Source organism: Erpetoichthys calabaricus, chromosome 7 (assembly GCF_900747795.2).
Source record: "Erpetoichthys calabaricus chromosome 7, fErpCal1.3, whole genome shotgun sequence".
NCBI classification, from domain to species: domain Eukaryota; kingdom Metazoa; phylum Chordata; class Cladistia; order Polypteriformes; family Polypteridae; genus Erpetoichthys; species Erpetoichthys calabaricus.
This window is the reverse complement of record NC_041400.2, coordinates 27,064,066-27,090,492: the sequence shown is the minus strand read 5'-3', so window position 1 is coordinate 27,090,492 and position 26,427 is coordinate 27,064,066. Positions and strand designations below refer to the sequence as shown.

General features: G+C 37.3%; 1 protein-coding gene across 10 annotated transcripts in view; it reads left to right on the top strand.

The window, feature by feature from the left end:
• Positions 1–26,427, top strand: part of susd1 (sushi domain containing 1) — a 92,064-nt gene that overhangs the window by 18,042 nt on the left and 47,595 nt on the right. For 4 of the 10 annotated variants that reach the window (XR_003716705.2, XM_028804895.2, XM_051930203.1 and 1 more), the window contains exons 4-9: positions 3,919–4,071; positions 10,019–10,198; positions 15,369–15,890; positions 18,118–18,639; positions 21,747–21,926; positions 22,753–22,932. Coding sequence is in view for 9 of the 10 variants with exons in the window: in XM_028804895.2 (XP_028660728.2) it covers positions 3,919–4,071; positions 10,019–10,198; positions 15,369–15,890; positions 18,118–18,639; positions 21,747–21,926; positions 22,753–22,932 (1,737 nt within the window). In the remaining variant the exon portion in view is untranslated. Of the gene's footprint in view, positions 1–3,918; positions 4,072–10,018; positions 10,199–15,368; positions 15,891–18,117; positions 18,640–21,746; positions 21,927–22,752; positions 22,933–26,427 lie in introns of those variants that run through there. The other 6 variants (XM_028804897.2, XM_028804896.2, XM_051930204.1 and 3 more) reach the window with 6 other exon arrangements.

The following is a 26,427-nucleotide window of genomic DNA, read 5'->3' as shown; positions in this document are numbered from 1 at the left end:
GAGCCTTGAGATATTGACCAGAAGATGAAATTCATTTTAAAGGGCCTAGAAAAAGCTGTGTTCAATGTCAACTATAGTTGAAAATGAGAAAAATCCAAGGAGAAAAGTATCTGTCAAAAATATCAAATGGGCAAAACAACATATGTGGTTAGAAGGCAAAAGAAAAGTCCAAAAACAAAAGAAGCTGGCAGTGACTAAGAAACTGCTTTCTATCTGAAACTGAAGGCACTTTTCCACATATTTTTTCTGTCCAGTGAGAAACAGTTCAACAGCTGTGCATTTTTTATTAGTGCATTAGTTTACTTGGGCACTTTTCTTTAATATGTCTTCTCATTAAGGATTAGAGTATTTAAAATTGGGATGCTTGCATAATAAGTTATATTTCATGGCACATGCATCATGTGCCTGGCAAATGGTCAGTATCATTGCTACCATACGCTCATAATGGTAGCGCCCATAAAAAAAATACACAAAATGTTAACATGATGAAGTCAACAAAACATTAGTAAAAAGTAAACTAAAATTCAAAGATCAAAATCAATAACAGTATATCAAAATAAAAAATAATAATGTATGGAAAAAAATAAAAGTAATAAACAAGCTAGCAACACATCCCTGACAGATAGACTATCAGATGAAAGCTCTCTGTGACACAAACCACTGCTGTTGCTGGAGGCCAGAAATCTGTCATAAATGGTCTTCACACAGTCATTTTGAAATTCAGTGTTCTGTTATTTTTAAAAAAAGTTTACTTGTTTACTGCTTTTTTTGAACACTACCTCATTAAATAAAATTAATTTTTGCCCAATTTTAAATGAAATAGGATATCATTTAACCATCATGGCATGACAGGTTATTAATTAAGCAGTAACACTTCAACCGACTATTATTACAAATTGAGCCAGTAGAGGAATCCTTATTGTCTGATAAATAAGTAAAAACTTTATTCTAACACAGTATAAAGAGGGCACATTCCTAAAAATATATGTGAGGCAGGGAGAAGATAAGATGTCTGACGGCAAAATGAAGGTGATGTTCCAGATCTGTCTTGAGTAGTATGAGTTGAAGGAAATGTGTACAATACACAATTTTGAGTTGACAGAGGCCACTCATATTTATTTTTGTTAATACTCCAAAACTTTCTAAAATCCCGTTTTCACATTGTCATGTTGAGGTATTGAGTGTTGCTTGATGTGGCAAAAATGAATTTAAATGATTTTAGCACAAGGCTGCAACATAGCAAATGGTGAAAAAAGTGACAAGCTCTGAATATTTTCTGAATCCATTACAGTTCATTATGACATTTCCTTTTACTCCCTCATCTAAAAAAAACCTAAAAGGTTATTTGGTACCTGTTGTTCTTAAGAGAAGGACATAGGTGATGTGGATAACACAATAAAACATGGAGTTTTCTTTAAGTTTGCTACCCATTGATATCATGGAACACTTTGTAGTTTTGATCTCAAGGCTTTTTATTTAGCTTCAGACTTTGACTACAAATAAATGTACAAAAATTGGGAATTTGGTGCATAATCAATAGTTGATTTTAGTTTGGACTCCATGTCTGTCTTTTGACAACAATTTCAACTTCTGGTCCAAAAAATCTAGCTTTTTGATGCTTTCTGTCTGTCTATTCCTGATTAGACAAAAGACTTTGAAAGTCTAACTTTATTTGTGTTGTAAGTAGAACTTCTACAGTAGATAGTAAGGGAAAATTAGAAAGGCTAATCAAACCTATTTTGATGAGGAGTCTGATTTGCATGTAATATAAGAAAGGTTTTAATGAAAAATTACATTTGAGGCAGAGTTGTTCAGAAATGTCAGTATTTTTGTCCATATACTATTCAGAAAATGACCTAACTGAATATTCCATATATTAAATATTTTATACTTAAGGAACAGTGGAAATCTATTTATTGACAAAGAGATATTCAAGCTGAAAGTTACTGAGAAACCTAACAGGGTTAGGTAAATTAAATCCAAACTCTCTTACAGACATCTCCGCTGCTTCTTAATTAAATCATAAAGTTAACCTTATTTTAAAAATTATAACTCTTTAAATTAGCAATTATAAGAGATAATTAATGAAAAATAACAAATTCTATCAAAAAGAAAATGAAAAGCTAAGTACAATTCCAGGAATACTTGAATCAGTGATTAACAAAATAATAACAGTAATACAAAAACTAGAGATAGAATTAAATCAATAACAAAAATATTTACTTCAAAGTGAATGTTATAGAAGAAACACAAATACAGGAATTAAGACTAAATAGAGCAGAGAGGTATTTTAACAATACTTGGCAGATCCTTATACACTAAATCTCTCAGTACAAAAAACAACAATGTACTGTATGCCAAGCTGAAGCCCTAGCACCACTACCAAAGCACTAACCCTAGGAGAATGCCAATCTTGTATGTAAACATTGGGTCACTAGACTAAAACCTTGAAAACAGTTCCCTTAGTAAATAAAATTAATTGTCATTTAACTCGGCTGAGAAGGAACCAGGAAAGGAGACCTAAGCACTCTTAAAAGGTCTGAGCTTTAATTCCTAGGAAAGACAGTCAACTACAATAAGTAGGGCTTTAAATCCGAGTAGGTGGGTCTTACTATAAATGCCCAAAAAGAAAGATGAATTAGTTTGGAATTGGATATAATAGCCAAACTGAAGTTGTAATTATAGATATAAAACGTGAAAATTCCTGTTGTTTCTTTAATTTAATTACTGTATATTAAATTGTAAGTTTAAGTGGTGACATGTTATGATGAGCTGTTATCATCTTTCTTTAACATGAAGCTGCGATCAGTATTCACTAAATTAGTCTTGTGTAGTGGCTTATTATGGACTTGTGTAAAATTGTGCTTAATGTGCCAGTGGTCAAGAATGTTGCCTAGTATTCCCCTATAAATCATTTGGCAATATTTCAGGCCTTCTCAGATTACATTTTATTGTAAAGTTAATCCATGTGGATTATATGTATTGTGACAGACAGGGACGCTGTCAACCCCTTGAACCCTCAGACATCACGTTCTTGACACCAGGTAAAAGTCCATTCGGAAATGAGAAAGATTAATTTTGAATGTTCAAGGGGTTCTAACATGATAAATGAAATAATAATCTTTATTCTAAATTGAAGAAGTGATAATTTAATGTAACGTCAGGCATAGTAATACACAGGCCTATAGCCTGTTCTCCAAAGCATGTTTATCCTTTGCTGATTTCACTAAATATTGCACTGTCTCACATTTCACACAACTTAGTAAGAAATCAACTGAACCTTTTCAGTTGTCTTCTGAAACTTAAGGAATTTTGTATAGTTCTCAGAGTTTATATCTATCACTTAGATAAGTCACCAAAACTACTGTCTTCTTTTTTTTTGCTTCTTCAGATATAGGAATGGGTTGTCTCTGTGATCTGTACAAGCACAAAAATTATACCTTTGTCAATGTTTTTGTGCATTCATTTTTTAATATATTCCTGTTGTTCATGACACCGTAGAGTGGTAGCATGTTGCATGTTGGTTGGACATGCAAGCGTGGATTTTACTGTACAAGGTACATGTGACAATACTACAGTTATCACTAATAGCAAGTTATGTTGCACTTTAACCATATCAACTTTAGTTTAGAATTTAGCTGCTATGAAAAAAATGTTTTGATGATGGCTGTTGAGGTTCAACATAAATTCTTTACAAAAGATAAATATAGTAGTTTGGACACACAAAGCAAACCACACTACATTATGTGCCACTGTACCACCTACAGTTTGTTATTAAATAAGACTAGCATGTGCTGTTTATTATCTTGCAGAGCTGAATACTAAAAATGTAATGAGAACATGTGAGATACCAGATCCTATTGGTATTTTTAATGGAATATTACATGCTGCTCACAAACTTTTTTAATTGCATTCAAGACATCAATGAGTGTGACAATCAAGAGATTTGCGGAGATGGTGGATTCTGCCACAATTTCAATGGATCCTATAACTGCACATGCCAAGAAGGATACAGTGTACAAAATGGAAGCGAGCCATTCATCCGGCATGTTGGTGGACCTTATTGTAGAGGTAAGTTCAGTGTAATAATAAACACAGTATGATTAGGTTCAGAGCACTCTCTTATTTAGGGTGATTTTGATTTACTGAGGTTCCTCAGTATTAAGTGCCACCCATGTGCTGAAACATTATTTGTGAAATTAACATCACTCAAAAATGTATTTGCTGAAAACATACTTACTAAAAGAAATGCCATCAATGATAAGCTGAAGCAAAAGAGTCTTATATCCAGAAGCCATCACTTGTACAATGTGAATTTAGTCCTTTTAGATAATGATAAATTAAAAATCATTTTTAAAAATCAATATAAAACATGTGTGTATTAATTGTTGATGGTCAATATGTGCAACTGAAGGAGGCCCATTAAGAAAATTGGCACTGGAGCAACAAAATATGTCTTGGCTTTATGTATTTTTTAGTCCACTGGTAGGTTTTTACTTTCTTTACCAATTTCCTGTTATTATAATACCTTTATTTGTGTCCTATATATATATATATATATATATATATATATACACCGTAATACCTTTTTCTAGTGTCATGTAAAGACCCACACCTGGATTGTTCTCTGTTGATAAGAGTTTCCATTTTCTCTTCACATGTAACTAAAGCATCTCCAGCCAGTAAGACTTCATCAGCAGTTGCTGGAAGCATTTGCCCTATACCAACCTTTTTAGAATTTAATTGCATGTATGTAGTAGCATCAGCAGAAAAAATGAAGCGCATTTATATAAGTTTTTGTGTTTACAATCGTAAAACACTAAACTGATAGTGCTGCAAGACTCTTTAGCCAATTTGTATCACTTGCCTCATTACAATGCCACAGTATTTACCAGGTGGACCCACAGATTTGGTAAAACAGGTCAATGGCCACTAAAAGTCTGTCCTTCTCCTGGGAGAGTAATTAGAGACAGTTGTGCCTCATCAGTTATTCATATTCCAGGTGTAGTGACATATCAAGGTGCATTTATGGGACTGGCACAGAACCAGGAGTGTCCCCCAAATTGCTGGATAGCTGCAGGTTTTGGATGTCAGGGATTATTTGTAGCACCAAGGCAAGGATCTAGCCACTATAAAAAAAATCTGGGAAGGCTGTGGAGAGTGGCATAGGCACTGTTGCAAAAGTGGCTGATGCATGGACTATAAGACCACCTCATTTGCACCGGCCCTGCAATCTTAGTGTGAGGATGTAAGTGGGTGAGTTGTGTAGTCAGTGTACTTGTGAAGACAAATGGAGTTCCAGAGATAAAGCAAGTGGGCAAGTAACCCGACTGGATTTTTTTACTTTCTCATATACATAGCGTAGAGAAAGTATAGGAATCGTGAAAAAATTTGACCTCGAGATTTTGATGAATCTTGACATTTTAGACCTTCCTGGGTCTGAAAATATCATTTTTGAAATTATGTCTGTCTCTGTGTAAACAAGATAAGTCGAAAAGGCTTTGACCTCAGTCAATGAGATTTTGCACGCCTGCTTTATACCAAAAATAAGGAATCCTTTCAACTTTTGGGGTCACTTCTGGCAGCTAGAAGTGATGCTTTAACTGAGTACTTTCACAAACTTTCAAGTAAACTATGGTTATAATTACAGATAGATGATTTATATTTTGTATCAATGTTTATAAAGATAAACAGCAAACAGATATGAAATTTGAGAAAAATTACTCAACCGGAAGTAGTATTTTATTTAAACAACCATCTGAAATTTTTGTATCATAGAAATATAGATGTGTACATGATATTAAAAACTGTATTCAATATATATTCTTTCCATAACTATTATTCATTTTATTTTAATTTATACATCATCAGTTTAACAATAATGTGTAAACATTGAACATGTCATGTAAGTATAAAGATGCAATGGGAACAATAAGCTGCTACGTCCCCGTCGTGTTCCTGGTAATACGTTTAAATTTTATGATTTTTCTTTTTATTGCCACCCATCATTATCATAATTAAATGTAGCTAAATGCAGTTTTACCTATTGCAATTTATTGTAACAAATATTATATGATACTAACACGTTTTCTATGTTTTTAGGTGACTATAACTCTTTTTACTTTGCACTTAATCTAGGTAATGCATATGTAATCATGAAAAAATTCCACCACCGTTTTCAACTTCTCTAAGTGCAAAAATATAATTTTAATATAAAGTTTGATTATACAGTAAATAAAGGTAAATGGTTGTGTATTGATATTATCAATTAGTTATGATGAGACACAAAGAGATATGATATTTGTGAAATATTGCACAACTGGAAGTGGTTCTGATGACCTTTTCCTCTATCTCAGTAAACGAGAAAGTCGAGGGGAGCACACTCACGATTTTTGTTTCTGTGTATTCAAACCCTGAGAGAAAGATGAGATTTGTAATCAATCTATTACTTTCTATTATGTACTGTATAAGATAATTAATAACTACAAAAAACTTAACAGAACATTGTAGCAAAAAAAAAAAAGAAAGAAACCAAAGAGAGCTAAAAACTAAATCGCAGGGTGAGACTAACATGAAATCATAATACAAATGAACAATTTGGAAGGAATACTTACTGAAATGAAATGCAGGATGGAATTTCAGTGTATACTTAAAATCAATGAATTGCCTTTTGAATACTTGTCTAAAGAATCTATTTTCAGTCAGATCAGAGGGCAAGTAATCTGTTTGGCTTCTGTAGTTAATAAATCAAAATGCTTATTTCCCTTTATTTTCTCAGCAATAGTATCCCTACAACTGCTGGCCACACAGCTACCATTGTCTCTGCCTCCCACTTCTCAGTTTGGCTGGTGTCTTTCAGTGTAAAAGTCGCTGCAAAAACTAATGCTACTGCCATAGAATGATGCATCATTGATGCTTTTATCAGCACTATATCCCCCTTTAGTAGCAGGGCAGTTTGTAAGTTTGGAGACTGGCTCAATATCAGAAACCTAAACTGTCTGATGAAATGACCAAAGACTGGAGTCAGTGTCATGAGTCTAGAGAAGCAGATATAATCGAATTTGACAATGATCAATAAATATTCAGTAAATATTAATATATTGAAGGCCAGGGGCTTCATGTATAAACAGTGTATGTGCACACAAATGTTGCATACGCCCGTTTCCACGCATACTTTGAGAAGTATAAAAACTAAACTTGGCATAAAGGTATGCACATTTTCACAGCAGCCTCACACCATGTGTATGCAAGTTTCTCCTCGGTTTTGCAAACGGGCGGCACCCAGTATCAAAGTAAGGCTACTATTTCTGTGTGGTCTCCCTTTCTTTTTTAAATTAATATCCATGACACAGACTTTATCAAATACAGTAAAATCAATTGCATATCATTTACAAATTTAATTCACTTGATTGTAATAACTCTGTTACAATATATTGGTGCACAGAATGGCCAAAATTGTTCCAACTACCATAGCTGCTTTAACATTGTTAGAAGACATTTCAAATGGAAGAATTAGAAGAGAGCGCATATTTATAGATGCTGATGACTGGCTTCTAAGTCGATTTCAATTTCCAAGAGCTATCCTCTTGGAGATGTGTGCTAAACCAGCATCAGTTTTACAAAGGATAACTTTGAGAAATTGTGCGCTCCCTGCTCCTTTGCAAGTTCTGTCCACCTTCGGGTTTTTAGCCACAGGAGCTTTTCAATGTGAACTTGCTGACCAATGAGGTATTTCACAGTCATCACTGAGTCGCACCAAGCCAGGTGTATTGGATGGTATTACCCACTTGTCATCCAGATAAATAAGATTTCCTTACACTTCGGTTGAACTGGCAAACATTGGCAATTTGCAGCAACATCCAATTTTCCAAATGTAATCGGAGCAGTCAGCTGTACGCACATCGCTATTGCAACGATGCTGGACAAATTACATCAGCCAGGGATGAATCACCAAAAGAATGAGCTGGCATTACATCATCTATATCAGGAGAGCCTATAAAAACAGCAATGCCACACAGTTGCAGGGGCTTTTTCTAACTAGTGTGGCAAAAGGAAAGCAGTCCTTTTAAGGATAGCGAAACACCTCAAAATGCCATGTAAAGAGCAGAGAATCAATCTGTTGTGGTGCTTGGCACTGACACTACACCATAAAGGTGCCTTCAGAGAATGAATTTCTTTATGTAAAAAGAAAGCATTTCCACTTGATTAATGTGCTGCTCTATAGCCCACAGAAAGTGTGTTGCATTGTGCAAGCATGTAGCGTGCTGTGTAATGTTGCACACAATCATGGCTTGCCCATACCTGAAGAGATGCGGTATGATGAACCTAACCCTGACCCACCAAATGATCAACCAAATTGGGCAGCATTACAACTTAATTAACAGAATGTAATAATGGGTAATCAGATGCAGCATTTATTTCTTAACCAAATCATTTAATTTGTGGTCAATATCACAAAGTACAGCCCTTGCATTCCTTATTTCATTGGCCACATCTCTTACAGTATTCACTATTGCATTTTGTCACTCTAGAACAGGGGTATTCAACTAAAATCTAAAGAGGTCCAATTGGAGAAAATTTCTTGAAGCAATGGTCTGGAAGATCATGTTGTCTAACTATTTTCGCTGTCCACTTTCCTTTTTTTGGAGAGCGCCATTTGTTCCTTATTTTTCTGTCTCTGTCTTCGTCTCACCTGTCTTTTCTTTTTCCAGCGCAGTCGTCTGTATCTCTCACTTTCTTCCACCTAGAATCCACAGACTTGATTGGCTGATTGGTATCACGTGAAATGACTCAACGCACATACAATTGGTCTGTGCATTTCCTCATCCACTAAAACATTACCGTAAAGACTACAAAAGCTGCGCTGGCTAAAATAGAAGCACCCCATCAGGTTTTAAATCCTAACCATCTGTTTTGGCTGTAAGACTGGGTCCGTATGAGACAGCTTCTGGGTCCGGACCCGGACTGCGGTCCGCCTGTTAGTGACCTCTGCTCTAGAACAACGGCCGTCAGCACACAGCAAAATTGTTGCCCAGCAATTTCCAAGGTAGAGGTGTGTGTACTGCCAGCGCCTGAAAATGGACTTGGCATAGCAGCACCATCACTGCCTGTAGTTGCATCTTCAGCACGGAGGTTAGCTTTTGTAAAATCACCTGAAACAGAATAAACAGATGGTGGGCTGTGACTCACCTTTCACGTCGACTTTGATATCTGACCACTTCTGTTTTATTTCGGGCACCATGCGACTTTCTGAACTTGAACTTTTGATTGTCTCAGCCACACTGTATTACTGCATCAATTTCCTTTTGTTGCTTATACCACTGCTTAAGCCAACAAAAAGCACATTTTTCATTGCTTCCACTTTGCATTTGCTGAAATTCTTCTCTTTTCCATGTGTTTTTTCCATTGTATTTTAACAAAACGCTGAACTGAAGGGGCTATTTATATTAATTTGCATATTCAAATGTGTTAAATTTGGGAAGGAGTAGGGGTGGGGCTGTAGGCGTTGCATGTGCATTAAAATTCACATTGATTGGAATTTATAAAGGGGAAGTGTGTGGAACTTTGTTCACACAGTTTTATGCATCTGTGCGCACATTTCCAGTTTTGTCCATACACCATGTTTTAGTGTGAATTGTACCCACGGCATTATACATGAGGCCCCAGGTTAGGATATAGTGACAAGTACAGGTATTTGACTTAGTTAAATGCATCATTCATAACTGTTGGGTAAAAAAGTATTTAAACAACATACCAAAAATAAAATGGGAATACAGAAACTAAAAAGCCCTGCATGCTAAGGTCACAATTGACAGTGTTACTAAATGCTGATGGCTGATTAACAAGCTTTTTAAATATTACAGCAGACCAGCATAAAAGTGCAAACAAGAGTAGACAGAAACAGTCATTCTTTGAAGATGTTGTCAAGATCTTGAAAATTGACTTGTCAGAAGTCAGTGTCAGAGTGAAAATCTACATGATGAATTTTAAGTGGCAAAACATATTTATTGTTTTATAGCTGTTGACTGTGGGATGCTGCCCATTGTTAAGGATGCTGTCGCTCCAGTTGCCTCCACCACAACCTACAAAAGTGCTGTGCGGTACACCTGCCAGAAGGGAACTGTGTGGAAAAGTGGAAACAACACTGCCATATGCATGGCCACAGGGATGTGGGGTGGCCCTACTTTGGTGTGTAAAGGTAATTTTTTCTTTTCAACAAATGCAAACAGTTTGTCCCAGGAGAATCACTTTTTAATGCAGTGCTAACTGCTGACTATTACTCCACATTTGGATAATTAAGACATAACCAGCAACAAAGAGATGACCATAAACAATGTGGCTGCAGCCATGCAAAGAAAGGTATAAAATGGCAGCAATAGAAACATAAAATAGTGTCACCATACTAACAAAATATTAATTAATGTAACAAATAACAGTCAACTTGGAAAAGTCCTGAATTATTGTGAGGAAACCAGAAGGTGAAAAAGGAATGGTTAAGTGGCCAGAAAAAGTCAGTTCTAATGGCAGGCACAAGTTAAAACAGGAAAAATCAAAAGTGAAAATTGATTTCCAAAAAGCAAAGCAGGTTTCGATGTCAAAAGGCAAAAAGATAAAGTCAAAAGCCAAAAGGAACTATTACTAACTCAGGATTTACTCCAAAGTACTATGGTGGTTTTCTGGCATTTTGTCAATCCACTGAGTGATACTGAAGAGCCTGGTGCCACTATTTTAAAGTAAAACCCAATGTCACAATGGAACTTGAATGTTTAAATAATATGGTGTCCTCCAGGAACCAAAAGAAATGCAAAAAGGCCTGCAAAACGTAGTGAGAAAATATTTTTATACAAAATGCAAAAATTCCCTAAAATAATAGAAACATTTTGCAAACTTTGAAAAAATATGCAGTTTTTCAGAATTTAAATTAAATGATACTAAGGGCACCAAAATTCATTCATCACACTGACAAATATTAAATATAAATCTGCACTAAGAAAGGAGCTTGGCTGTTTGTTTAAGGTCTCAAACATATGAAATACCAACAAGTTGAACTGCCCTCAATTCAATGAAGCTCCAGGCAAGATCACCACACAACCCACCCCTTTTACAGTGTCATAGGTACCACACATTCACATCACTGAAGCCTTAACTATAAATGACAAGGCCATTTTCATTAAAAAGCTGCAGCATTTTAGGATCTTCATTAGCTCAGGAACCACACCTGTTCATTTTATGTTCCTTTTCATCAGGGTGCTGACAGTATTTTTGATGTCCCTTTCAGATTGATAATTTACATAAGCAGTGCACATAGGACTTATGTGTGCACACACAGCTGTTAACATGGTTCTTATTCATGTTTATTATTCTTCTGTTTCAAAGTTATAGAAAGTACTCCTGTGTCTTTAGATTAGATTAGATAAACTTTATTAATCCCAAGAGGAAATGTGCATGAATAAACATAAAACAAAGGATACTGACTCACAGGACAAATAATACAGCAAATCAATCAATGGATATGTAAATAAAATAAATAAATGAATAAAATATAAATAAATAAATGTATAGTGTTCAGATGTTTCAAAATGATATTTCAAAATATACTTAACAAGTGTCCCAGGAGGAAGCATTGAAATGCCTGACAACAGTGGGCAGAAAAGACCCCAAGAGGTGCTTCTTAGCACACTGTGGTTAAACCTGTGGATAAAATTGTCCCTAGAGAGCACCTCCTGAAGGGGATGGAGGGGATTTTTCATGATAGCATCCCATTTTGCCACTATCCTCTTTTCTACAACAGCTTCTAGTGTGTCTAGGATTCGTCCTGTGATGGCACAGGCTTTCCTGATAAATTTGTTCAGGCATTGTGCTTCTTTTGGGCTCAAGTTGCTTCCCACAGTGTAGAACACCACACTGGCTACTTTGGACTGATAGAACATTTCCAGTAGCTGCTGCACACATCAAAAGGCCTCCATCTCCTTAGCAATAGCAATTCTAATTATTATTATTAATTATATTATTAATTTTCATTATTATTATTAATTCTAATTTTAATTGAGCACACGTCTGTTCCAGCTGCTTTTCAGATTGCTTTTCCTTTGCTACTGAGTTGGTCAAGGGGTCAATTTCCTTGTGCTTCTAGAGTCAGTAGTGTTGCTTTCTTCTGTCAGTACAAAAAAGTCCACTGATTTCTTTCTTGAAGTTTATTCATTTAATATCCGTTGTTTCTTCACATGACAGTGTTCAGCCCATTCTTTAAATCGATGATAAAATGTATCCACCAGTTCACATGATGCAAAGAGCCTCTGGGAGATTGTGAGTCCATATTGTGTAAATAGTTTCAGAGGCCGGTAATTCTGTGCTTGAAAGGTCAGAGGTCACCACCTGCTTAAGAACCAGACTTACAGTTAAGCCCATAAATATTTGGACAGAGACAACTTTTTCCTAATTTTGGTTCTGTACATTACCGCAATGAATTTTAAATGAAACAACTCAGATGCAGTTGAAGTGCAGACTTTCAGCTTTAATTCAGTGGGGTGAACAAAACGATTGCATAAAAATGTGAGGCAACTAAAGCATTTTTTTAACACAATCCCTTCATTTCAGGGGCTCAAAAGTAATTGGACAATTGACTCAAAGTCTATTTCATGGGCAGGTGGGGGCAAGTCCGTCGTTATGTCATTATCAATTAAGCAGATAAAAGGCCTGGAGTTGATTTGAGGTGTGGTGCTTGCATGTGGAAGATTTTGCTGTGAACAGACAACATGCGGTCAAAGGAGCTCTTCATGCAGGTGAAAGAAGCCATCCTTAAGCTGCAAAAACAGAAAAAATCCATCCGAGAAATTGCTACAATATTACGAGTGGCAAAATCTACAGTTTGGTACATCCTGAGAAAGAAAGCAAGCACTGGTGAACTCGGCAACGCAAAAAGACCTGGACGTCCACGGAAGACAACAGTGGTGGATGATCGCAGAATCATTTCCATGGTGAATAGAAATCCCTTCACCAGCCAACCAAGTGAACAACACTCTCCAGGGGGTAGGCGTATCGATATCTAAGTCTACCATAAAGAGAAGACTGCATGAAAGTAAATACAGAGGGTGCACTGTATGGTGCAAGCCACTCATAAGCCTCAAGAATAGAAAGACTAGATTGGACTTTGCTAAAGAACATCTAAAAAAGCCAGCACAGTTCTAGAAAAACATTCTTTGGACAGATGAAACCAAGATCAACCTCTACCAGAATGATGGCAAGAAAAAGTATGGGGAAGACGTGGAACAGCTCATTATCCAAAGCATACCACATCATCTGTAAAACACGGTGGAGGCAGTGTGATGGCTTGGGCATGCATAGCTGCCAGTGGCACTGGGACACTAGTGTTTATTGATGATGTGACACAGGACAGAAGCAGCCGAATGAATTCTGAGGTGTTCAGAGACATACTTTCTGCTCAAATCCAGCTAAATGCAGTCAAATTGATTGGGTGGCATTTCATGGTACAGATGGACAATGACCCAAAACATACAGCCAAAGCAACCCAGGAGTTTATTAAAGCAAAGAAGTGGAAAATTCTTGAATGGCCAAGTCAGTCACCTGATCTTAACCCAATTGAGCATGCATTTCACTTGTTGAAGACTAAGCTTCAGACAGAAAGGCCCACAAACAAACAGCAACTGAAAGCCGCTGCAGTAAAGGCCTGGCAGAGCATTAAAAAGGAGGAAACCCAGCATCTGGTGATGTCCATGAGTTCAAGACTTCAGGCTGTCATTGCCAGCAAAGGGTTTTCAACCAAGTATTAGAAATGAACATTTTATTTCCAGTTATTTAATTTGTCCAATTACTTTTGATCCCCTGAAATGAAGGGATTATGTTAACAAAATGCTTTAGTTGCCTCACATTTTTATGCAATCGTTTTGTTCACCCCACTGAATTAAAGCTGAAAGTCTGAACTTCAACTGCATCTGAGTTGTTTCATTTAAAATTCATTGTGGTAATGTACAGAACCAAAATTAGAAAAAAGTTGTCTCTGTTCACATATTTATGGACCTAACTGTAATTAGAAGCCATCCACAGGTGATGCCCAGTGAAACTCTTGTGATTCAAAGGTATCAGGGCGAACTAGCACAACATGCAAAGTGTTTATATTCTCACTGAAAGCTATCATGGTTTTGATAGAAGGTAAGGATGATAGTGATGACCAGGTTACTGTAAATTGTATGAAGGGATACAAATATTTAAAGAAATATCCAACTACCAGAATGCTTCAGGATAGCTGAAGTACTGTAGGAAACATCAAGAAGAAAGGGAGAAAACTCCACCAACAGTAGATGATGTCTTTCACATGACAGTGTAGGAAAGCAGGGGCCAGTAAAATGTGTTAAGCACCCAGTCTTCTGGGTAGCCTGAGGGCCAGCAGACAAGAGCAGTGTTCTCCATGACAATGGAATGGATACTGAGGATGCTTGACCACGTGCTTAGAGAATGACTCCAGGGATAGCACGTCAAAGACCAGAGCTCCCTGATTGACAGATGACAGCACATGGCCACTAGTCTAGGGACCTATGGCCAGGTTTCCAAATATAGGGGTGGCTCTCCCACCCATCTGCCACTGGCAGTATATGGTTTCCTTTTTAGAGAACGAGCAGAATATAGACTGCCTTGGAAGCCTGGACAACTGTAAGCACAGTATTACAAGGACCTCAGAGGCAAGTATAATAAGCTGGAGCCTTGTTCCTCTGAAGCCAGTGTGGGGCAATCCTTGGACCCAGATGTAATTTTGGGGTTAGACTGGAGGTAGGAGCTTCAGCAGGTGTTTAAAACCACTTAACAGTTGAGAGACCCTTCAGTCATGAAGGCTGAAGAAGTTAGGAGGAGAGTTTGGTGTAAAGGCTCTACAGGGCTGAGAGAGAAAGAGGAGAAGAAAGAAAAGAAGTGCATGGTTGTACTTTATAGGTGGGCAAGTGAGTGAACCTCCCACCGGGCACCTGATTAGGCACACCCAGAAAGGCTATAGGTTTTGTTTCTGTTTTGTTTACTTTGTACTTCTGTGTTCATTATTTGTTCATTGCTCCCTTGTGTGTTTACTTCAATAATATAATGTTCTTGTATTCTTTTGCCCTATTTGATGTCATTTAACATGCAGAGCATTGACATGAGGGTCAGTTTTTTTTCACAGTGCATTTTAAGTTGTACAATGCAGAGCAGGAAGAGAGCTCATACAGTAATGTGTAATATTACACCATGGGTAGTGCCAGTGTGGTCAAGTGGCAGGTTGCTTTTGTGGATGAAAGCGTGCATCCTGTGCAGAGGACATGATTCTTTGTCAGTGAATATAAACAAGACTTTACCAATTCTGGTGTGTTCTGTTGCTTTTATAGAAATAGACTGTGGTCGTCCTCCAGCAGTGGCACATGCCACAATAGTTTGGACCAATGGGAGTAGGCTGGGCAGTGTGGCGCATTACCAGTGCAACCCTGGATATCACAGCGTTGGAGGAAGGAACTATTCCATGTGTGGGTTACATGGCTTATGGGAGGAGGCTTCTTTATCGTGTAATGGTGAGAGTAACATTTCTTTAACCAAGTGGCAATATCAGTATGGGTACCTCCCAGTTTGGTCTCTGGCCTTATCCTGTCTGTACCCCAGGAGACCACCCAAACAGGAACCAGAAATCACCTGTGTTAAAGCCTCTCTTTTCACCCAGACTGCAACTTGCTTTGTAGAAATGGACTGTGGGCCTCCAGCTGTGCATCCAGGAGCCACTGCTTGGTGGAACAGCACAAGGCCTGGCAGCTTGGCCATCTATCAATGCATGAGAGGCCATTATGAAGCTGGAGGAAAGAATTTCTCTACATGCTTGACAAACGGTTCCTGGGACAATGCATCTTTACTGTGTAAAGGTAAAAACATTTTACTTTGTAATCAGCCATTTGAGTACAACAAAACGGAAATGAAATGGGAGCATTCTGAACATTGTGACTAGCAGAGAAGGAGTCATGCAATGACTGGTGGCATGTGACAGAGGAAGATTACTTATCAGCCATTGTTGGATGCTGAGCAATCTAGTGAGCAAAGGACTGCCACACACAGCGGGTGTTTTTATGAAGGTATATAGGAGACCTGAATGTAAGGCTGGGCTGCCTTGTCAGTTCATTGCACCTCATTGATGTGCTGGTAAAAGCACTACTTGCGGATAAAGTTAATCAAGTCTGAAAGTGGTACACTTCTGTTCATGCTAAAAGTCTGCAGTTAATTATCTGGATGAGTTGCACTTGAATGTCAATGTAAACATCAAACATATAAAGTGGATTCCAGCTGTTTAAGTCAACTAATGCTGATTCCAGTGTTCATGGAAGGCTTTGCCATGATCTGAGTAAGGACTCTTAATTCTTTTACTTTGTAAATTACTCTCTAGGGTGTTTATTCAGGGTTGCTCAGACATTGCACTACTGATTTCCATAGCAGCATCTCCACTTGAAGATGTGCTTATTACTTAATTTTGCATCTTCATCACCTGTAATCTTTATTATTTATTGTAACACCCTTCCTTTTACAAAGTCATATTTGCAGCATTATAGGATAGAATTTGCTTTATTAGCTCAGGAAGTATATGTTTCATTTTCGTAGGGTGCTACTAGCTTTTGGTTGGCGGTGTCCTGTGGATTAATAATCTGAAAATAAAGTTCACATGGGGATGACATGCACATACAACTATAGTTTTTATTCATATTTTTTAATTCTTCTCGTTAATGTTCTGTTTCACAGAGTTTTTCAGATTTTTATTGGCTTGCAAAATATGTGACTGCTATTTCCAGTGTCCATGCTGGATGCTTTTTATGTTTATTGAATTTTCGAAAGTGTTTCTGTCTCTTTCATTGTGTGCATGTCCATTCCTTCTGCACTTCCAGGGGTTTTCCTTTGCTACTGACTTGGTCAAACTTCCATGTGCTTCCAGAGTCAGTAGAACTGCTTTCTAATGTCAGTCCAACAAGGGTGTCCATGGATTTTTTTCTTTAAGCTTTATTCTTTTAATGGTTGTTCTTTCCTCACATTTCATTTTAAGGCAATTCCTTATACTAATGATAAAATGTATCTGCCAGGTCACATGATGCAAAGGGCATCTTGGAGATCATGAATTCATGACCTCTGAAGGCACAAGATTGCAGAAACACCAGGAACAGCTAGAACTGATGTCCCTATACAATATGTAGGGTTGCCCTTGACTTTAGAAGTAGTTTAGGGGCCTAGCTGACAGAAGTGACCATTTAAATATACTTTTCAACTGCTCAGAGTTAATTTAGGGTGCTGTCAGGAATGGGTTGGTGTTCCTCCCTTAGAAATTCTTTCTGTATATCATCTTATCCTGGCCCTCCTATTGCCATAAGGTACTTATTGTTCAGCAGTCACTTGATGAAGGCACAGGGGACATAAATTGGGGAGTCCAGATGGTGTTCTTGTGAAGCAGTGTGTGTGTCACATGTCTGTGAAAGCCCTTATCGAGTCTTGCTGACTTTTTGGTCTGTAGTTTCTTCTTTTAGTCTGTTGTTTATTGTTTGACCTACTGCTGCACTGTTGTATTTTGATTTTTATCTAGTGTTTTGGGTCTTCTTTTAATTCTTGTTAAAACCTCCTGCCTGTTTTTGACCACTGTTTTTTATGTTTCCTCCTTCTTGTCTGTTTTTCTGTGTTTTGACCATGTCTGTTTCCTGAAATGTTCCTCTGGGATTGCTGACTTTTTCCCCAATATGTCTGCTTCTTTTTGGCTCTCCCTGGGCTATATTATTATGGCGGTAGTGGTCAGCTGTGTTTTACTGAGTGACACAGACTTGTTCTTCTTTACCAGTGAGACCATGTTGTGCACTTTGTAACCTCTGCCAGTGCGGTGGGTCATGAGTTCACTATGAGGCCACCCTGCTAACAGAGTACATATTAGGATGTAATATGCAGGGCAGGTGAGGCGTACATAATGTGTAGTATCGTACCATGGGTGGCAGCAGTGTGGTCAAGGTTCCTTTTTTTGCAGTGCATGTTCCTTTTGTTGGTGAAAGAGTGCATTCTATGGAGACGACATGACTATCTGTTGATGTTTAGAAGCAAGACTCGCAGTTTTTTCTTTTGCTTTTATAGAAATAGACTGCGGTCCTCCCCCATCAGTGCTGCATGCCTCAGTAGTGTGGACCAATGGGAGTAGGCTGGACAGTGTGGCACATTACCAGTGCAGCTTTGGATATCACAGCATTGGAGGAAGGACCTACTCCAAGTGTGGGATGCGCGGCATCTGGGATGAGGTTTCTTTATCTTGTAATGGTGAGAGTAACATTTCTTTAACTGAATGGAAATATCAACATGGGTTCCCTTCCTGTGTGGTTTCTGACCTTACCTGTCTGAACCTCAGAAGACCACCCAAATACGAACCAGAGATCACGTCTGTTAAAGTCCCTGTTTTCACCCAGACTTCAACTTGCTTTGTAGAAACTAATTGCGGGCCCCCAGCTGTGCATCCAGGAACCACCACTTGGTGGAACAATACAAGGCCTGGCAGCGTGGCAATCTATCAGTGCATCAGAGGCCATTCTGTAGTGGGAGGAAAGAATTTTTCTACATGCTTGACAAATGGTTCCTGGGACAATGCATCTTTACTGTGTAAAGGTAAACACGCTTTTAATTTACGTTAGACTGTTTTAGTAGTTAACTAATAATAATAATAATAATTCTTTGCATTTATATAGTGCTTTTCTCACTACTCAAAGCGCTCAGCAATTGCAGGTTAAGGGCTTTGCTCAAGGGCCTAACAGAGCATCATTTACGGTCATTTAAGTTGTTCCTGGGACAGTGTGTGTTTACTGTGCAAAGGTAAACTTGTTCAAGCATCTTAGCGTAACAGAACAGAAAGGAAATGGCATGCAGCCTGAACATTATGACTTTGTAGACAGAGACATTGACTGAATGAGCTGCTGAGTAAAGCACATTGAAGTTTGACTCCTGAGATAAATTAATAATCAGTGGTCTGCTCTCCTTGCGTTGTGATGGGTCCCAAAGCTGTATAAAAAACCTGAGCTCAAGGTTAGTTTAATAATGTAGCTCAGCAGGTCTGACTGAGTTCAAATGACAGTGATGTTCAGGTGTTGATGTGTAGCATTGGTCTAAATGTGAGGCACACAACTGGAGGCATGTTGTTTGACAATAGATGGAAAGGAACTAAAATTATTTAGCAGGTATTTGGGGATGAATAGTCTAGATAGCAAAGGATTGCCACCCTATTAGAGATCATTAATTTAACTGAGGAGGTTAGTATATAGCCATGTAGGAGCCTTGAATTTAAGGCCGGACTGCTGCCTTGGCTCAGTGCACCTGGCTGATTTTTGCCATTAAAACCATTTCTTTGATGGGAAATGAATACATACTGACAGTCTCCCTCCTCCTTGTGTGTACAGTCAATTATCTGGCCATGAAGGAGCTGAATATCAATAAAAATACCACATTTGGTTCTTCACAGTTGGTTAGTACTGACTCCAACATTCATGGAAGGTTTTGAAACCTTTTTCTTTGAAAAGCTCTCTGGGAGTGTGTTCACTGTTGTCATCTTCTATTAATCCAAACCACAAGAAAGAAAGAAAGAGAGAGAGAGAGAGAGAGAGAGAGAGAGAGAGAGAGAGAAAGAAAGAAAGAAAGAAAGAAAGAAAGAAAGAAAGAAAGAAAGAAAGAAAGAAAGAAAGAAAGAAAGAATATATAGCTGGTAGACAAATGAGGTATGGTGTACACATGGACAATGCTAATGGCAGCTGTCAACAGAATAATGACTAATTTGAGTTGGCATAACGGAGGAGAGGGGATAGTGAGTGAGTCATTTTCTAAAGATGCAAAATGGCATCTCCCTCCACATCTCAGACAATGAGCTAGGGCACAGCGCCACATTTGCTCTTGTCCAGTACAGGGGCAGTTACTGCTTAGTACACAGAGATAGTTTCTTTATCCCTGCCCTTTTCTTTATAATGTCATTGTTAATTTAAACATAGCTGCTAGGTGAGCTTACATTGGTAAATATAACATTCAAAACCACTAATAACTCAGTTATTTTTATCATTCATTCAGTATATTTTTTTCTCAATAGTGTTTTTCCCATAATGGTAAATCCAAACCAGCTTAACCAAAAGTCTATTAACAGGCTACTACTGTAATTAAAAACAATGAGCAAACCTGAGATAAAAGAATGAAGTAAGTCATAAGAACAAGCATGTACTTGGTATTTAAAAAAAATAGTCTTTTTGATTAAGTATTAATTTGAAGGAATTAGTAGAAAAGACATTTGAATTCAAAAGGTAGTGACACAATTTATTATTGAGCAAGGTTTTATGTTAAAAAAGAACAAAATTGTACATTATAGGATGACATGTTACATAAGGTTTTTCATATTACTCTGTAATCTTCATACTGACTGTTGTGTAAATGAGGTATTTCACCATTCACTTCCAGTGTAAGTCAAGTGTAGTTATACATGATTACACAATCAGGTATGAAATAACTCACCTCTCTAGCCACATGTGTTACACAGCAAGTACCTGGTAAAAACAGTTGGTATCACTGTAGAAGATATTGTGGATTAAAATAAAATAGACATAAAGTGTCACCATTACAGAAATTATTACAATAGCTGATATTTTATTAAAGTTTCCTGGGCTTTGCGATTTGTTTTCTGTAACATCTCATATTTTTTTACTTTGATTTTTAAGTGCAAAGATGTAAGTTTTTTCTAATTATATTTTTGTTTAAGCCTTGTTAATTTTATATATCATTATGTTTTCAGTTCTATCACAAACCCAGCTTATTTTTAGCTGGCACTACCATTTTGAGGAGCCATTGCTGTAATGCAGTGACCCATTGCTAAGGGGCTGTGGACCCAGCGGTTGCATCATGTGATGTCATCATAGTGATGATGTTGAAGCCAATACCACATGTTACTCATTCCAAGTTTGTGAATATTCTCAAAACAAATTCAACAGTGCATGGTTTAAATCCTTGTTTTTGAACTTCAGGTTTATAATTTTTAAACTGTGATTTATTATTCTTTGTTTTGACTCAGACATACGATCATTCTTATTTCCAGTATCAAACCTGCCAGATTCCACCTAGTAGCAAAACAGAAATGAAATAAGTCATTTTGGGACCAAGCTAATATGTCTTAGAAAGATTAGTAATAATTAGTTATTGGCATGGGATTAACAGGAATATGAAAAGGATTGCAACAACATATTAAATTTCAGATAACAAGTTGCAGTTCTTTTATGTTGGCACAAAGAATTTTTTTCCTTTGCTGTCATCCATGAGCTTTACTTAATATGTTTTAATACAAAAATATGTACAGCTTACCAATAACTCCAAAGATTTATTTTCTTTTTTTGAGAAACAGCTTGTCTAACTTTCCACAAAAATTATTAAAAAATGATTTAATGTGTTGCTTCTCAGAGGAAATTTTACACAGCTGGTTTCACAACCGTGTGGTGAGTTGTCATTTGTTCTTGATAAGTGACCACTTAAGCTTTTGTCGACCAAACACTATTTATTAAATTGATTTGAACTTGCGGATTTTAATGATAGGAATCTGCCTGACCACTTTTACGAACGTGAATACAGTAGATTACAATAAATTTCATAGCCTCTTTAATCCTTAGTGAGTTTTCTGTCAACTCAAGTGCACCACATGGACTGAGCTGTTATCTTCTTCTTTAAATTAAAAAACTCATTTTTTTTTGTTTTAGAAATGGACTGTGGTCCTCCTCCAGTCGTGTCACATGCCTCCGCCATTTGGGATGGCAGTACAAGGCTTGGCAGTGTTGTGTTTTATGAGTGCAAAGAAGGATTTCGTCATGTCGGAGAGCGCAATTTCACTGTGTGCACTGTGGATGGTGACTGGGAAAATATCTCCTTAGTATGTGAAGGTAATCTGCCATTTTATTTCTGCAGTGTGGGCAGTTCTTTTAATTAATTAATGTCAGAAGCAAATCTTTTTTGTTTTTTTCAATTGAGTTATCATAATTGGAGTGTATCAATCCTCCATGTGTTTTTTGTCCTGGCTTTGTAAGGCTATTTGGCTGGAGTTACCAAAATTAAGGTATTTCACTCAAGTTATGTTTTAGGTGTACACAGTGAAATTCTTACTTGCATGTGTCTTTAGAATAGTGATAATAATGCATACTCACTGTACCCATCTTGAGGCAGTGCTCAAGTAGCGAATAGGCTGCAGCACACATTTGTGAGAACTTAAGAGCGTCCCAGCATAAAGCCCATATCCCTTTTTTATATAAGAGAGGTCCTTCTATCTAGTCAACTACTGTAGGGAATTACATAGACAGTAATGCAGACAGCCAATTAATGTCTTGAGTATCTCTTCTAGGCAAGACCATCTGACCGCTAGGGGACATGTGAAAATTGGTTTAGTACAGGAAAATGAGCAAATTGACAAAAATCAAGGAAATGACATGGTGGTTTGTGTAAGGGAGCTAACTGTATTGGGCTCACAACAGGCACTATACAAACAATGAATTATTGATTAATACACAGTGAAAGTCTGGCACAAGCAATTTTGGCTCTTAATGCAAATGTGCTTTCTAAATCCAAGCTTCTAAAGTGTGCAAGAAATATCAAGTGACCCAGAAAGACCTCATTCTGGATTTAAGCTACAAGACTGAATTTGTTTCTCATTTATTTATTTATGTATGTATGTATGTACACTGTATGTTCTCCTTTTTCATTTTTGATTCTTAGAAATTTATTGCAAAGTACCGCACCTCATCCAGAATGCTAATCTGTTGTGGGATGGTAGCAGACATCCTGGAAGTTTGGCCTCATACCAGTGCAAAGAAGGCTTCTATTTCAAAGGCAGCAAAAATTTCTCAATCTGCAATCTAAGAGGAATCTGGGATAGCATTTCTGGGGAATGTAAAGGTATACTGCATCTTTTTATGTTTTTGGTTTTTTTTATGAATGTAAATTATAGTTTGAATTTGGCAGAACAGATGGCTCCTTAAGCTTTATGAGGCGTAGAGTTTGTGAAGCTGTTATCTGATTTATAACACTAGGTCATGTCACTTGCAGACATTCTCAGATAAGTCTGCGCTTGTGGGGTGTATTGATAAAGGGAATAAGACAGACTATAGGAGTCAGGTGGAAAATTTGTTTTTGGTGCAAAGAGAATTGTCAGCATCTTAAAATCAGCAAAACCAAGGAAATGGTTATTGGCTTTCATTGCACCAAAGAGCCTCAATGTTTCATCACTATTCAAGGAGTGGATGCAGAGGTGGTCCATTCCTACAAGTACTTGGGGGCCACATCAGTAAATGGTATGGCTAGTCTAAGAACACAGAGGAACTATATAAGAAATGACAGAGCAGGATGTTTTTCCTTATAAGTGTGTGTTCCTTTAATGTGGGAATGACATCCTTCACATCTTTTATAACTCTGTGATGCCAATGCAATGTTTTTGCTGGTCTGGTAACATAACTTCAATAGAGGCCCACCTAATCAACAGGCTATTTAAAAGGGCAAGCTCAGTTACAGGATACACTCTGGACCCCCTGGAGGTCGTAGCAAAAGAGAGAATTAAAACAAAACTGAGGGTCATTATGAACAATGCTACTCATTTTCTCTCTGACACACTAACACTGAGTACTTTCAGCCAACAAATCATTCAACAGAAGTGTGTCAAGAAACACAGGGCGGGCTGCTTTATACCAACAGCATTACACCTGCATAATACCCCACTAATACTTTGACATCTGTCTGTCTGTCTGTCCGTCCGTCCGTCCGTCCGTCCGTCCTTGAGTTTATCGAAGTCTTCAGTATCACACCAGACATTAAACTGCACATTTCTGGAACCTCTGCTGCATTCTTTAAGGTTAAGACTGATATACTTTGGCAGTAATATAATGCTGCAGGACCCTGTCACCCTCCCTAACTGCGACATGGACAAAGAAAGAGATTTATTTGGACAAAATGAAGGAGTAATTCTCAAAAGGTGGGCAAGGGGAGGAACACAACAACAATAAATCAAAAACAGTCGAATGCCTTATCTGTCTTAGTTACCACTGGTGATGAATCCACATTTTTGATGTTTGTAATTTATTTTATTTTAGTAACATCTGCATATTTATTTTGTAATTATTCTGGCAATGCCATATTGTATTGTTTTTGCACAGCTGATTTTATTTTGTGACAGCCATGCTCTTTATAGTTCTTACAGTATATTCATAGTGGGTCTTGTTTTTTTTAACTGCTGGCTTATATCCCTAATGGATTTTTGCCTTGTTCTTTACGATACCTTCTAACTTCTGGCTTTTTATGTCTGTCAATAGTAAATCTTAGAATAATAATAGTTATTAGAATAGAACTAATCGAATAATAGTTTCTCCTTAGCATTCACTACACTATTGGAAGGGGTAGCGGGTGTTCTCCCACTAAACACCCTGCCTTCTCTCTCATGTCTCCAAAATGGCCCCATTACCATTTTTTACTGATTTCCAAAGTTCATTCCTAATTAGAGATTGAGAGTGGGTGTTTAAAAACCTAGTGTGAGGACCACTGTTTGGATTAGAAGTCAAACTGAAAAAATTGTGGCCTTTGGACATAAATGTAACATTATGTTTGCAAGAATTTCCAGCCATGATACCGAAGGATTAGCCATCTAGACCTGCTCAGAAACTTCTTTCCTGAGCACCATTGTTACCAGTGTGTGGACAGGGTGTAGAAAAGTTGAGCTAGCCTTTAAGTCAATGGATGACCTCTACTTTTTCCCTAGTCTGAGCACTTTGGAGGCTGCCTGATCTGCACCTGATTTAAGTATACCTCTTTTTCAGTCTTTAATTATGTTGTCCTTGTCCCATGACAGATACAGTTGTTATATTTGTATTTGGAAAGCTACAAAACTTTGTGCTTGTGGCCAATGTTTGCATTGTTTTCTGTCTCAAGAGACAACATTTGTATTTTTTAATTTTTTAAGCACTGCCTGGGACCCTAGGGCTAATGGATTTTGTATCAGGAATGCATGACTATGAGTTGGAGAAGCTAGCGTTCTGAATGAAAAGGGAGCACAGTAAGAATGACACATACATAAACATATAGAGTTGAGAAAATTGTACAAGTGACAGTAAATTCTGTACACACTTTCTCACGCACACTTTATTTAACTTGCCCCATTATATAACACCCAAAAAATAAAACATTAAGATAAAAGAAATTTGGTAAATGTTTTGTAGAAAGAATTAGGAATGTGTAAACATGTAAATGAAAATATGAAGTCAATGTACAATTACAGTGGTCCTAAATTGACAGATTTGATTATCGTCTTATTTTAGGGTATTTGGGTGAGGACTGGAAATTGATATGGGTCACACTGTGCCTCTAGAAACCTGCTAACATGACAAAAACGCTTTGCTAGTTACTGTATTCCATGTTTTATTCTTATGAATTTACTTGATACCAGAATGTTAGGAGATGAACAGCACAATTTCTCCTTTTTATTGTACTTTGTTGCATTTTTGTTTTTTCTATTTTTGCCACCTTTATGTGGTCTACCTCTCTCTCTCACTGTCTCTGTCTCTCTCAGTCTTTGTCTATTTCTCTCTAGACCACTTGCTCCTTACTGAAAAAAACAAAGTGATTTATAAAGCAGTTTGTCATATGCCTGCTTCTGTCTTTTTTATGCTTTCAATCTCATTCAACACGTGTAAAAAGAAGTATATTAAAAAGGAATTTGAATGGTGGAGAGGAGAACTTTATTTAACCTATTAGTTAAGGTCAGACAGTTTTTAGTTTAGGTGCATGGGCACTAGCCTCCTATTACAGCAAACACCCAGAAGGATGCAATCCATACAAGGAGTGGCTACAATTACAAATATGTTTAATTTCAGTTCTCATACACAGGGAGAAAAAAGGCACAGTCTGAAAATGTGAGGATTGTTTATTTATGATGAGAATGAAAACATCCAATCTCATAAAAAGTAAATACACAAAAGTTGGAGAGCCATAAGTAAGGGAAACCATTCTCCTAAACTTGACGCTAAACCATATTCTACATACTCTGAAATGGACACTTTAGCATGTCACGTGTATAATATGACAGTGACGTTAGGAGCTGGAAAAGAATGTACATTATGTACCTACTGTAACATAGGAAAGGGTAGATTCAAATTATTTTATTAAAAAACTAAAGTACTAAAAGAACACGACAAGCATTCATGTGCTCCTGCACACTTAGTGTCAGAAACAACATAACACTCTGCATACCACCAGCCTACAAAACACACCTGTAAGCTGAAAAGGCAACACCATCAACACTTACAATAGTTAAATCAACAAGAGCTAACTGATATCGACAAATGTTACATATGATGATAGCAAATATTACACACTCCAGTGTCTCTGTCTCACTAAAGTTTATTTCCT